This window comes from Phyllopteryx taeniolatus, chromosome 9, assembly GCF_024500385.1.
Source record: "Phyllopteryx taeniolatus isolate TA_2022b chromosome 9, UOR_Ptae_1.2, whole genome shotgun sequence".
NCBI lineage: Eukaryota > Metazoa > Chordata > Actinopteri > Syngnathiformes > Syngnathidae > Phyllopteryx > Phyllopteryx taeniolatus.
This window is the reverse complement of record NC_084510.1, coordinates 2653297-2668818: the sequence shown is the minus strand read 5'-3', so window position 1 is coordinate 2668818 and position 15522 is coordinate 2653297. Positions and strand designations below refer to the sequence as shown.

The 15522-nt window shown below is 45.8% G+C and overlaps 1 protein-coding gene across 4 annotated transcripts in view; it reads right to left on the bottom strand.

The window, feature by feature from the left end:
* LOC133483561 (receptor-type tyrosine-protein phosphatase gamma-like) overlaps positions 1-15522 on the bottom strand; it is a 499015-nt gene that overhangs the window by 81275 nt on the left and 402218 nt on the right. For all 4 annotated transcript variants that reach the window (XM_061784954.1, XM_061784955.1, XM_061784956.1 and 1 more), the window contains exon 13: positions 819-951. In XM_061784954.1, coding sequence (XP_061640938.1) covers positions 819-951 — 133 coding nt within the window. The remainder of the gene's footprint in view (positions 1-818; positions 952-15522) is intronic.

Below are 15522 nucleotides of genomic sequence, written 5' to 3'. Positions count from 1 at the left end.
TTCAAGCTTGAAGGAGAAAAATAAAACGTCTCACAAATCCTGAGATTATTTTTTATTTCACATGTAAAATGATACATTCTATGAATTTGTCCATGTGATTTAAATTGTACACCTAAAAAAATTGCACCTGAAAGATTTTTCATCATCATTCTGCCTCCAAAAAGTAATAATACCCTGTTTCAAGCGAGACAGCAAATGAAAAGGTTCCTTCAACATTTGGCAAAGTTTGACAAGAATGTTTAATAAAATAATTTATCCCTTTTTGAAACTCATTTGGAACATGAATAACTTGGAGTTACAGCAGTGCTGCAAATGAATCCTCTATCATTGCATTAATCAGGAAAAACTGAGGAAAGTAGACTTGAAGCCTAAAAATAAGCTCGCGGTCACACATTAAGCGTGAGTGAAATATAAGTTGACACATGACCTGTGCAGACAGCTGGATTGATTAGAATAGAAGCAAATCTGTTCCTTCTTATATGAGCGAGAGGCCTCTCTCAAATAGTGTGTGGACAGCTTCAAATACTGTCGGCATAGTAACATTCCAACATGTTGCTATTTTAACCGACAATTTAAGCATTAATCTTTTTATTAGTGCTTGGCAAGTATCGGTAGCGCTCTCTTTACCTCACCAACCTGGTGATTCATGAGCAACAGACTCGCTCAGAAAAAAAATATTTGCTCTCCATTTAAACACTCACCAAATAAATGATGTGTAATTTCACAAAGGCATCATCCAGAATGCAAACTTCCTTTGTCCCTCTTGGGTTTCCATATCACTAATATGAATTTAGTTCCCAAGTATCGGAATTACCTACCTCCAATATAAGAGTACAGCAAGGAGCAGAGCAAGACAGAGGAAGGATAGAGATGAGACCACCATCAAAGGTGTCATCCAGTGCACATGGTCCAGCCGTGATCTATTTCTCACTTGGTAGGTCCAGTTGGTCACTGAAGAAGGAAAAAAATACATCATGTGTGAAATGTAGATAATATAACGATGGACGGCGACACGGTGAATAACTGGTTAGCACATCTGCCTCACAGTTCTGAGGACCGGGTTTGAATGTTCTCCCTGCGCCTGCGTGGGTTTTCTCCGGGCACTCCGGTTTCCTCCCACATCCCAAAAACATGCATGGTAGGTTGATTGAAGACTCTAAATTGCCCATAAGTGTGACTGTGAGTGCGAATGGTTGTCTGTTTATATGTGCCCTGCGATTGGCGGGCGACCAGTTCAAGGTGTACCCCGGCTCTCGCCCGAAGATAGCTGGGATAGGCTCCAGCATGCCCGCGACCCGAGTGAGGAGAAGGGGCTCAGAAAATGGATGGATGGATGATTGTGTTGTGCAACTGAACAGTGTGCAGAAAAAGTGATGCAGAGAATGGATGGATAAAGATGGACACGATATGACGCTCCCTCCATCAACGCTGAATTGTCGATACAAAAGATATCAAATAGCATTGTTTTCAACATTCTCTTCAATTTATAACATGTCACCCAATTTAAACATTTATAACATGTCACCCAATTTAAAGTATGTTTATTGTAAATAAAATGTTTAAATAATTTCACTAAAAATGAAAAATGTAAATGTGTAATACTGTATGCATGTACAGTATGACACACAATGTATATGTTTCTGTGTATTGGATTATATACAACTTTGTCATCACAGCGAAATGTTAATTAGCAGATGCAATGAATCAGTAAACTGCAGTTTAATATGGCATGGGGTAATGCCAAATTATACATACTGATAATAATAATAATAATAATAATAATAATGTGTACTTTAACACTGATCTAAAGTTAAAAAACAACAACATGATTGAGGCAATTTTAACTGTAACAAAACCAACAACAATGTTTAGAAATCTGGCATATAAGGGTAAAAAGAATATAATTTTGATTGACTATTAAGAGCAGGAAACACTTTAGGTGTAAATACAACAAATAATACAATATATAAATAATAATAAAAAAACAAATAATAGCAAAGATGAGGGCAATTTAAACATTGAGTAGTTTTAATCTCTATAAATCACAGGTGTCAAACTCAAGGCCCGGGTGCCAGATCCAGCCTGCCTCATGTATGTTGACTTCATGTTTCTTGCAAGAGTTTTTTTGTGACTGAGTAATAGTTGAGCAAAAATTTTTTTAGTGGCTTCTGATTTCTGATAACGAGTTATCCATCAATTTGTTATATGTAATAATATGAGGTGATCATACATTTGTATGGGTTCAAATTCCTAACGGCCCTCTGAGGAAAACCCTAATTATGATGCGGCCTGCGACAAAAATAAGTTTGACACCCCTGCTAAAAATGATCCATAACAGTAGACACTGTAAAGACTGTAAAGTGAATTCAGAAATGTGTTTCTCAATACTGTGCGTTATAAATGTTTGAAGATAATTGCTAAAAACGTACAAAGACTGAGAATTGTGTAGTACTCAGTTGTGGAGATACAGCGTTAAACTGTTTACCAGTATTTCAGTTTTCCAAATTTTTTGGCCATAGCTAAAACAGTGGTCAGTGATGCATTTGGGCATCCAGCATGACTCGCCCCTAAAACCACTTCATAACAACTGAACGCCTTCGTTCCATCAGTGGCTATGCGGTGCAATTGCGAGTTATCGATACAGCGTGCAGTTAGCTAGCTAGCTATGTAACGGACATGCTCTCGCCCGAAGGCACCATGACCCCCACACTCCAGACCAAACGGCATCGCTGTCCCCCCACCCCGCCAAGGGGTGGGCACCATGGGGATGCCAGATTTCACTTCGCACAAAGACGAGAAATGAATTACAAGCCAGTAGCATCAAACCCGTGACACCGAAACCTGGTTTTGCACCCGGACGGCCTCAACAACAAAGACTTCTCTGTCCCGCTGCCTTTCGAGACATTCGCCCATCCGGGCTGGGAGTTTGGGCAGAGCACTAGCGACACCCACAGGTAGCGGAAAGTCACTGCAGCCCCGGATTAACTAATTACAATATTCACGGGACTTGAATGTGATTTCCATGACTTTACATGAACGCCACTAGTGATTACATTAGTCTGATGTCAAATCTGTTTGTCAACTGAACAACTGTTTCACCCCACAACACGAATGCCACATTACAAATATTAGTGTTCCCAACAATCACATAAACTTGAAACATTCGTTACCGGGATTAAAGAGGATGGGCGCGTGACAAGGCAAAGCGGAACAATGGTCTCATTATCTTAAATCCAATAATTAATATTTTATTCCACTGGTTTTAAACCAAGTGGCACGGTGAGGACTGGTTAGAGCGTCTGCCTCATAGGCACATGGTTTGATTTGGCAGGGCGAGTCTCGGCGGCGGCACACTGGTTGACTAGTTAGAGCGTCTGCCTCACAGTTCTGAGGACCGGGGTTCAATCCCCAGCCCCGCCTGTGTGGTGTTTGCATGTTCTCCTGTGCCTGTGTGGGTTTTCTTCGAGCACTCCGGTTTCCTCCCACATCACAAAAAACATGCTTGGTAGGTTAATTGACAACTCTGAATTACCCGTAGGTGTGAATGTGAGTGTGAATGGTTGTTTGTTTGTATGTGCCCTGCAATTGGCTGGCAACCAGTTCAGGGTGTACCCCGCCACCTGCCCGATGATAGCTGGGATAGGCTCCAACACGCCCGCGACCCTAGTGAGGAGAAACGGCTCAGGTAATGGATGGATGGATGGATGGTTTTAAACCACAAATTATACTAAGATGAAATGTGATTTCTAGAGGCGCGGTCTGCCTTCCATTTGGTCAAAAGGTCTGGCTCAGCCTGGGGAGCCCCACCTCTCACCACGACGTGGTGGAGGCTGGGAGACACTGAACCTCCCTGCTGCGCTGCCAAGCATGCACCGCAGGGAGCACCTGCCAACTCCCCAAAGCTACCCTTTTGGGTGTGGGGAAGTTTACGGACGAGGCTCCGCTGGGAAGTAATTGTGGTGTGAGTTTTCCCTGACCGCGTGGCAAGCATTGCCACTGCCAGCGCGCCGGCCAACCTGCACTTGAAGTGTGTCTTTTTCTCTTTCCTTCCTTTTCCTGCAAACCATCCCTCGTGAGCGCTCCTGCCAACCCCCGGAAGGTCGACCCACCTGCCTGAATTGGTCAACACCCGTAAATCAAATTTGCGGTCTACTAAAAGTACAGATTAGTGCATATTTGGCTTTTAAACTAACGAGAACAGGAATTCCAGCTATACGCATTGTTATCCCATGCTCACTACCAACCTCACATCACAAGTCAGTTTCCTATGCCAATGCTCGGCTGTCCTTTGTTTGTTTTTTTTTTTTTTCTGTATTGCTTCCCTGTAGATTCCCCATGTTAGATCATTAAATTCCATCCATCCATCCATTTTCTGAGCCGCTTCTCCTCACTAGGGTCGCGGCCGTGCTGGAGCCTATCCCAGCTGTCATCGGGCAGGAGGCGGGGTACACCCTGAACTGGTTGCCAGCCAATCGCAGGGCACATAGAAACAAACAACCATTCACACTCACAGTCATGCCTACGGGCAATTTAGAGTCTCCAATTAATGCATGTTTTTGTGATGTGGGAGGAAACCGGAGTGCCCGGAGAAAACCCACGCAGGCACGGGGAGAAAATGCAAACTCCACACAGGCGGGGCCGGGGATTGAACCCGGGTCCTCAGAACTGCGAGGCTGACGCTCTAACCAGTCTCCACCGTGCCGCCAGATTAAATTCTCCATAAAATTCACGACCTGCATTGTTGTGTGTGTTTAGGTTTTAGGGAAAAAAAACGCTGGTCGTCATTCATGTAGCAACCTTCAAATTATGAGACTGAGGATAAAAGGTTTGTCGTCACTTTGTCCTGGAGTTTTATATATCAAAAATTGACGTGGTGCCTCTTTCTAGATAAAATAGCTTGATTTATTCATTAATTCATTCATCTTCCGTTTCCCTTATCCTAATGCAGTAATTTAAAATTACACTAAAGCGGAAGTAACTCAGGCGTCGCTTCCATCTTATTCCTTTCTCCTAAATTAATTACATTTTTATTCAACTAATATACGCTACAGAGTGGTGCAACCCGTGTGAGAAGTTTTTTTTCCAACCCAAACACACAAACCTCAGGATATTTTGCAATAAACCTAGACGGCAGCCACTATCTTGGCAGGGTCATGTTTAGGCACGTGCTCTGCTATCTAGGTTGAGGTATGTTGTCTATGTGTGAGCACATTCCGTTACCATAGTGACCAAGTTCCGAGCACTTGTTAACGAGAGAAACTAAGATTAGCCCTAGTGAAACTATAATTTGTTGCATTGCAAATGTTATTTGGATATACGTTTTGTGCGCTGCATGCTTTTAACTGTAGGAAGATTCCCTACCTAAAGTTCTGTTTGAAAAGGCCTTCGAGAATCGCAAACGGGTCATGAATTCTGAGCGTTTGTATGGGTCTTGTCTTGTTTTTTTCCCGTTATAGCGTCTGGAGTAGCTAACCAGACTAGCTATATGCCCGTTGTGGTTTTGGGAATTTTATTCTGAGCTTCGCTGTGTAAATAGGAGATTTGGGAAGTCACTGGCCACCACTAGAGGCGTCGTTATACCGGGAATCCTTGTTGTATGTCAGGCAAGCTCCGAGCTAAAGTGTTTGCTCTGCGGGTTGAAAAAAAACAAACACGTGGGACCCACAACGGTCCCCATTTTCGCTTTGTGTTGAAACCACAAGCATCTGCGTCGAACGCGATTTTGTCATTTAGACTTAAGGCTTCGCAGTTTTCCGTCTTCTGTTGGGGAGACGTGACATCATCGTGACATCGCCACGTTGGTCACTCCTTCGTGGCCTCGATCCATGGCATAAGCTTTGGGTTGTCCTCGAGTGCCCCCTCGTGGACATTCATTCCACATGCAACTTCCGGTTGCGTGATTGGAAGCTGTTTGCTAACTCGTCGCTGCTCAGCCGCGAGAAAGCTATTACCGAATGCCTGCTAAGGCATCACGTTCATCTTGGGTCGTTGCTTTTGAAACATTAATTTAAAACCCTCTGTTTTAGTTCGTTTTTTTAAACGCAGACGCCGTGATTGTGTTTTAAAGCTCTATGCTTGGTATTGTTAACTAGTTTTGAGATTTACAATGGAGACTATAACGAGCTTTAATAATGGAAGGCGCTGCATTGGTACAGCAATACCGCCATCTTCCGTCACTTGGCTAAAGCCCGCTCCTTGATTTTGAAATGCAACGCAATGATGCGGAGGCTCGGATAGCCAACCTCACTGCTGCAGCTGAGGCTGCACAGTTGCCGTCTAAAGACAGCGGTGAATTAAACTATGACGATGATAAAGCCCAAGCCCCTATCTCGAGCGAACTAATATAACCGGCTAGAAAACGCTTAAGCTGAGATTGCCCACATCAGCGAGCAACTCTTCTGCTGCGTCAAGCTTCTGGTGACATCCAACGGCTCACCGAACGCACCGAAACGCTCAAAGCAGAATGCTCCAAAGAGATGGAACAGTCCTACGAGCTCAAGACACAGATGTCAGTCCTGAAGACGGAGCTGTCTCGCCTCCAACAACAGCTCCAGGACCAAGAGGATGAGTTAGCCCATGTCAGGCATGAGCTACAATTAGCTCGATAGCTGTCCGCCGACTCTCTGACTTATCCCAGTGCTTTGTGACGACCAATCCCTAAACCCCTCTCGTGCCGTCCAGGCGAGGCCCCTGACTCGCGTGACATCACGCTACTAAATAACGTTCTGCCACTCCGACAGCTTTTGGGTGAACTAACCGCTAAAGGTACTTCTCGAAATTTCTATTTAACCGTTACACTTGAACACGAGCTTGTCCGCAAAGCTCTGATTGACCCTGCGGCAGACATCACTGTTGTCCCACGCAGTGTTCAATCAACTTCTGACATTGCTACAAGCCAGTGGCCACCACCTTCAACTGCAACGCTGCACACTAACTATCTGCACATTTTCAGTGACGAACACCGAGCTCAACACCTTAACTATGCTCCACTGGACAATTGGCCCCATGACGTTACTCCATCCGGTCTACGTGTCTCCAATTGAAACCGTGCCCCTGCTCATCGGCCAAGACCTGCTCTGCCGCTTCGAGCCACTAATTCAGGGGTGGCCAACTAGTCAGAGACTAAGAGCCACTTTTTTTTCTGTGTTACTGCAAAGAGCCACATACACGGGTACACATGAACATCATCTTTTAATCATGTATGCACGCATACACAGACCTCTGCTCAGCCAGATCTAATGAAAATAACCACACCAACATGATAATATCAGTAATTTTCAACAGTTAACATTGTGTGCACTGTCTCACACACACAAACTCTCAGTTCAAGCAAGTCCACAAACAATAATATAATAATTTTCAATAACATCTTTCTCTTACTATGCTGCTTAGTGAGACTTCTGGCATTCCTTATCTTGAACAATCCTCTTCAAATCTGGCTTGTATTCTGTTGTTGCCACTCTAAGCAATTCTTTCAAATGAGTGTCAGTCAGAACAGATCGATGCTTTGATTTCACAGTTTCAGGGTAGAAAACACAGACTCGCAGACGTACGTTGACCCAAACATGGACAGTATCTTAAGCGCAGCTCGTTTGATGTTGGGGTATTTTTCAATTGGCCACACTTTTCCAGAACTCAACGGTCCCTTCCCTTAAAACAGCTTTCAGTTGATCCTCCTCACAAAGGTCGATCATCTCCAACTCAGCCGCAGCCTCATCTGTGACGAGCGGGGCTTTCAAACAGTCTGGCTTCCAAGCCAGCTGATATGATGCAAGCGTTACGGTCTCCGAGTGTTTTGTAATTTTTCTGAAAAACTGCACCTGCTTTTCTGCCTTGCTTTTCAAAGCGACCAACTTCTTCTTGCGAAGTTCAGTCCCTTTTGGAAATTCCTGTTCGATGTTAGGGTGGAGTGAGCTGAAGTGACGCTGAAGATTTGAAGCTTTGAAATGCGCTAATGCTGCGTGACATATAAGGCAGATCGGCTTGCCATTACGTTTAACAAAAAAAATATAAACTCTCCCACTCTGGCAAAAACGTCCTGTGTTCTTCTTCATATTTTCGTTTGGCTGTGCTTTTTTTCCCTGCCATTTCAAGAGGTAACTTGACGGAAATTGTTTACAACACAAATGATGTCACACCAAAGATTCTCTCGTCGCTCGTTTGACGTCACTCAAACAGGCTTACATGGTCAGTGTGCCATCTAGCTGTAGGAGGAGTGAATGACAGCGCCAGCCAAGCATTTTTGACGCATGTCATGTGACAGCTCCTGAAGAGCCGCATGAAACTAGTTAAAGAGCCGCATGAGGCTCGCGAGCCGCGGGTTGGCCAGGCCAGCACTAATTGATTACAAAAATCTTCAGCTGTGGGCGCAGGTGGAACAGGCGTTACTAGCACCAACTCGGGAACTGTCCTCAGACTGGTGCCTAGTGCCACTAGGAGGACGGCGACCTGTCAGGCCGCACACCCTCAAGTGACGACAGCCCCATTGACGACACCGGCGAGTCACCTGTAGCCCTCACACCACCGCTGAACCTACTTTGAGAACTTGACAAGTTTCTCTGCCATCTTGTCCAACCACCACACGAAGAGCGCTACAGCCCCAATGTTGCTGGTGGGATTAATTTGCATGAGTGCCCGACGGACGACGTCATCCTGGCCTTGTGGGCTGACTACTCGGCAATTTCTTAGGCACTGTTCGACACCCTATGACTTTAGCATCCTGACCTTCAATTAACGGCGTCTGCCGTCACTGCAGTGGGCGTATGCGCCCTGAACCTGCAATGGAACCTTCGCTCGTTAACGCACTGCTTCCTAGTCGTACCCAATTTGCCGGATAAAACTTATGTAGACGTGGATGTCCTTGTCCAACTGGCCGTTCAAGTTGACACCATTAACAATGTTTTATGGTCGCGCGCTAATAGAAACTCCGCCAACCGTGTTTTTCAACCATTAAACCTTAAGTTGGTACAAATGGTCCCCGACACGTTTTGAGGGAAGACAAAGTTATAGTAAAAGCGTCGACTGTTAACTTCCCTATTCGACTGGTTGCATGCGCTAACCAATCAGTAACCAGTCCACATGCGTTCTTTCAGCCTTTGCCGGAGTTTAACAACCTGGGTTTGTCGCTGCATGCCATAACCCTCCGAGACGCTTCCCGGACAACCGTGCTGCTGATTCACAACCACACAGGGAACAACATCCAGATCCCCAGATCAACTAGGCTTGGCCTCTTGATCTGTTCCGACTTCCATGACTTCAATCTCATGGTCCCCGTGATTGTCCCCTTCCACTACACCTCTTCCCATTGCATAGCAATACTTCAGGAGAGTACAACGCACTGTTCCTTTGCGACACATTGCTCCTGTTCCGGTGGGACCTACTGAGGGTGATGACATCATCAGAGTGGACCTGGCTACAGACCAACACCTGGTGATCTGTACACTCAGTACAATCCCTGCTGCACCCGAAAGCGCCTCTCCTGCGACTCCTCGCGAACCAATGCTCCAACACCGGTAACTCCCTTATCCCGACTTTGAAATCCACATGCAGCAGGTCCTAGTGGATGCTGATGCCATAAATTCAGATGAGGAATAACAGTGTTTGCGGGAAATGCTAATCAAACACGCCGCGTCATTCGCTAAAGACTCACTTGACTGCGGCCTGACCGACTTGCACATGGTCTGCATTCCAACCCCTCCAAAACAACCGCAACCAGTTGACGATCTTACAAAAGGGGGGAGCGCACCTGTGATGCCAAACAGGTCCACCAGGGGTCTCTCTTGTGATACGGGACCTTCCCTCAAACATTTGAGCCCACTCGACCCCCTGATAAATAGTAAAGTTGCGCCCTTTGAAACGCATTTTGTGGACTCTGTCCCTAATCAATGCACTGCATTTTCAGCCATTACACTGAGCTTCATGGTGACCGCTCCCCATGGCTGGCCCACTCCTTCGATGGCCGCTAAGTCATCTTGCTTCTTTTGTGACATTCACACATGCATGGCTTCAACAGCATGTGGGTTTTGTCTCTCCTTAGAGACGTCGGACTCCCCATGCACTTCGTCTCTGGAACTTGCAAAGTGCACCTCTATGCCATTTTCCCCACCCTGCCCACCTTTTGCCCCCTTGGGCAACGCCTCTTCTATTGCACCTGCAGCAACCACTAATGATGCACGCCTCCTTCTGTGCTGGTTCCAAGCCTTCCTCTTCGGTTCCACGTTGTTCATGATGTCGAAGTTGTCTGCTTTTCATTTGATCTTTCTGTGGCACGCCTTGGCCGGCACTCCTTCATTTCTTCCTTCCTGCGTGCTGCGCATGCTTGACTTTGGTTTATCCTTGGCTTTGCACCTGCTCATTTGCCTTATCGTGGACTTTTGTTTTTGCGCCTCCGTGAAGTGCCCTTCACAGCCATTAGTGCCCTCACGGTGCGAAAGGGGGGTCACATCCGCCCACGATACAAAATGCACGAAAGCAAGGATGGTCAACACACTGAGACCGGACCAGCCAAGCAGGTCCAACCTCCGTGACAGCCTCCTTGCTACGCCAAGGACTACACCAAGTCCGCCAACGCAGATGCCTGACCGAGACATCGGTGAAACCAAATGCGCTGCTCTGCTGCAAACCAAAAACATAACGACCAAAATAACAGGTATCAGCAGCGCCCCCACCAGTGACGCGTGTAGCCCTCGCACCACACAACCTCGGAGCTTCCAGTCCGAAATCCCCACAACACGACAACGCATGGCTAACGAGGTAACCAATTCCTGGTCGTTAAGTAACGCGCTAAGAGTAGCCATCTTAGTTCTCAACGCTTGCAGTTCAACCCTTAACCGAAATAGGCAGATCATAACCTCTCTGTTGTCACTGCTCCTAACGGATTATGCTCACAGACATTGTTATCACATTGACGAATGACATGCTACGTGAAATCCCGGCCTCCATCGACAACTTAGCAATGGGTAGAATTCCTCCATACTTGGTACCCTTGAGCTTAGTCGAAAGCATCCTTTCTAAAGCTCTAGCAAGCCCCATTAGCCCTGGCTTTTTCTCTCGGGAGTTCCACTGTCTTGTATGTCAACACTGAATTCCAAGAAATCGCCTTCCTGGTTACACTCCCAATTATCGACTCCCGCAACATCTATCGCCTAAAAGACGTAATTAATGTTGTCATCTGGCAAAGCGACACTTACGTCCGAATCAGTACTCGCGCGGTAGTCGCCTATCATGATCAGAATCCTGATCTGTATCTGGCGCCAAATTTGCACAGTGCATCCTCACAAAAGACATTCATTACCTGTGTCCCAGTAAGCCGTTCATCCGAGATGTAGCGGATGGGATTTGTGGCCGGAAGCCTATGAAGGATGGGTCACGGTGTAGAGCAGAAGCTACACCTCGCTACCAGGTTACTACGACTCATGTGGAAATTGTTGGGTCCAAATGGCTAGTCAACACGCCAGCCCTAAGCGCAACGCTGAGTTACGACCGCCATTTTACCCCCATACAGACAGGAGAGGACCTCCTTGACCTAAATAGCCCCGTGGACCTCTCTCTAGGATTCAGCTCTCCCCAAGATTAGAATCTCTACTAGGCACCTTCCCTCTCCTTGATTGATGTGTCTACACCTGACCGCTGAAGCTTTTCTTTCTCTTTCTTTCTCCACACTCCAGACCAAACAGCATCGCTGTCGCCACTCCCCCGCCGAGGGAGACAACCACGGGGATGCCAGATTTCACTTCACACACAGACGCGAAATAAATTACAAGGCAGTAGTATCAAAGCCGAGACACAGACTTCTGGTTTCGCACCCGGACATTAAATTAATTAACTTCCAGCCTGGAGAGCCTCAACAACAAAGAGTTCTCTTTCCCGCTGCCTGTAAAGAGATTTGCCCATCCGGGCTGGGAGTTTGGACAGAGCACTAGCGACACCCACAGGTAGCGGAAATCTACTGCAAACCCGGATTACGTAATTACAATCTTCACTGGACTTGAATGTGATATAATATTTTAAGAATTTTACATGAACGCCACTAGTGACTGTATTTCTGCAAATTAGAATCTCTGATGTCAAATCTGTTTGTCAACTGAACCGAATGAAATGTTTCACCCCACAACACGAATGCCACGTTGCAAATATTAATCTTCCCAACAATCACATACACTTGAAACATTTGTTACCGGGATTAAAGAGGATGGGCGCATGACAAGGCAAAGCGGAACAATGGTCTCGTTATCTTAAATCCAATAATTAATATTTTATTCCGCTGGTTTTAAACCACAAATTATACTAAAATGAAATGCGATTCTAGAGGCACGGTCTGCCTTCCATTTGGTCAAAGGTGGCCGGCCTCGCTCTATGAAGCGGATAAAAGGCCGTAGCTCCTTTGTCTCACGCTCTCTCTCTCCCTCTCTCTCTCGTTGTTCCACCTGCTGAAGGTCTGGCCCAGCCCGAGGATCCATCACCTCATACCACGAGGTGGCGGAGGCTGGGAGACACCAAACTTCCCTGCCGCGCTGCCAAACGTGGACCGCAGGGAGCACCTGCCAACTCCCCAAAGCTACCCTTTCGGGTGTGGGGCAGTTTACGGATGAGGCTCCGTTGGGAAGTAATTGCGGTGCGGGTTTTCCCTGACCGCATGGCAAACATCGCCACTGCCAGCGCGGGGGCCAACCTGTATTTGAAGTGCGTCTTTTTCTCTTTCCTTCCTTTTCCTTTTCCCTCGTGAGTGCTCTTGCCAACCCCCGGAAAGTCGACACGCCTGCCTGAATTGGTCTACACACGTCAAACTTGAGGTCTACTAAAATTGCAGATTAGTGCATATTTGGGTTTTAAACCAACGAGAACAGGAATTCCAGCTATACGCATTGTCATCCCATGCTCACTACCAACCTCACATCACGAGTCAGTTTCCTGTGCCAATGTTCGTCTGTCCTTTGTTTGTTTTGTGTGTTTTTTTTCTGTATTGCCTCTCTGTAGATTCCCCATGTTAGATCATTAAATTTTCCATAAAATTCACTACCTGGATTGTTGTGCGTGTTTGGGTTTGAGGAAAAAAAACCTCTGGTCGTCTAGAACTCGTATCTAATTCATGTAGCAACCTTCAAATTACGAGACTGAGGATAAAAGGTTTGTCATCACTTTGTCCTGAAGTTTTATACATCTAAAAGTGACATGGTGCCTTTATCTTTTGAGATAAAATAGCTTGATTTATAGCGCTGTAATTTAAAATTACGCTAAACCGGAAGTAACGCAGGCGTCGCTTCCAGCTCATTCTTTTCTCCTAAATTAATTACATTTTTATTCAACTAATATACGCTAAGCGGCACGGTGTACGACTGGTTAGCACATCTGCCTCATAGTTCTGAGGACCGGAGTTCAAATCCCGGGCCCCGCCTGTGTGGAGTTTTCATGTTCTCCCTGTGCCTGCGTGGGTTCAGTGGAAAACTAAACTGGTGAAAAACAGTTTAATGCTATATCTCCACAAGTGAGTACTACACAGATTTCAGTCTTTGCACATGTTTTCAGTCATTACCTATCTTCAAACATGTATGTTTAAGTGAAGTCGAGTTCCTCCCCACTCCTCGGCCTCCCATTGCGATAACGTAAACGATACATGTAAGAAGCATGGTAAGAAGTGTAGTTTATTCGCTACCATGGAAGCGATGATTAGTGACTTGACACCGGACGCAAAGAGAGCTTTTGCCTAGGGGGCGTAATAAAATAGTGTGACCCTAAGCAGCTTTTTTTCCCTCTCTTCTTTCAAACAATGTAGCGTTTATTTCATCGAAATAATTTGTGAAGTTTTCGTCACGGAGGCTGGACACAGCGCAGTACTGGCCGATAATGTCGGATGCTGGAATTATTTTCCCCCAATATCCGGAACAATCGGTATTACAGGTCTGTGGGAAGTCATTACTTCATTTAAAGGTCCGGCTAAAGGTTTCGGCTATTTAGACCTCCATAGAGTGACTAACATGGATTTAGTATAAAAGTGTCAATTAGTTTGACCTTGATTTTGTCATATAAGTGTCCAGAAAAGGCCTCTCTGACAGCTACTTCTGTTTGACCAAGTTTTTTTATCCGCTTTGTCTACAGTTGGCTAAGACTGCCCACTTTTCTCTGATTGGTTGCCTCCGTGTAGAAGACCCACTTATGAGAACACACGTTTGTTATGTTGACAGCACTGGCTCGGGAGTGGAAAGGGAAGGTGGAGATCTTCGATAGTGACGTATTCGAATGACCTAATTTCAGGGCTCTCTGCAGAAAAACATCTGGAACGCAGGAATGCGTGGACGATTTTAATTCATATTTCACGTGTTTAATGAGGCACCATAGTGACAATATTATATCCCAAATACGAGAAAAAAGTTGGTTGTCCCCTTTCAGCACAGGTAAGACAGGTCATACAATATTGTTCAGTCACAACATATATATAAAAAATATTTCACTGATAATAAAAAAAAAGCACATTTACAACTATAAGACTTAAATGAACAAAAACATTTTATTAAGTAAAATTTATATATACTACATATGTTTATGGACGGCACAGTGGCTGTCTGGTTAGCACGTCTGCCTCCCAGTTCTGAGGACCCGTTCAAAGAGTTTGCATGTTCTCCCCGTGCCTGTGGTTTTCCTCGGGTACTCCAGTTTCCTCCCAAATCCCCCAAAAACATGCGTGGTAGGTTAATTCATTCATTTTCCGTTCCGCTTATCCTCACTAGGGTCGTGGGCGTGCTGGAGCCTATCCCTGTCAACCATCATTTCTGGGTAAGATAAACAATTACGATTTAGGGATAACTAGGGGTCAAGCCCAACCTTTCACTGATCACACTAAAACTGCAACAAGATTGTCAGTGAAAAAGGAAATATTCATCATAATCATAATTACAAATGACGGCCAAAGTACTGGTTAGCACGTCTGCCTCACAGTTCTGAGGACCAGGGTTCAAAGCCCGCCTGTGTGGAGTTTGCATGTTCTCCCCGTGCCAGCGTGGGTTTTCTCCCGGCACTCCGGTTTCCTCCCACATCCCAAAAACATGCATGGTAGGTTGATTGGAAACTCTAAATTTCCCGTAGGTGTGAATCTGTGCGTGAATAGTTGTTTGTTTATATGTGCCCTGCGATTGGCTGGCGACCAGTTCAAGGTGTAGCCAGCCTCTGGCCCGTAGATAGCTGGGATAGGCTCCAGCACGCCCGCGACCCTTGTGAGGATAAAGCGGTGGAGAAAATGGATGGATGGATGGACTAAAGTACTTATTTGGAAAGGTATTTTTATTGCCGATTGTATATAATTGGCGCCTATTATACAAAAGAGTGGTGGCATGGTGAAAGAGTGGTTAACACTGGTGCCTCAGAGCAAGAAGGTATACTATGGGTCACTTCGAGCTGGAACCATTCATCCATCCATCCATTTTCCGTACAGCTTATCCTCACAAGGGTCGCGGGCGTGCTGGAGCCTAACCCAGCTAACTGCAGGCCAGAGGGTGGCTCCACCCTGAACTGGTCGCCAGCCCACATAAA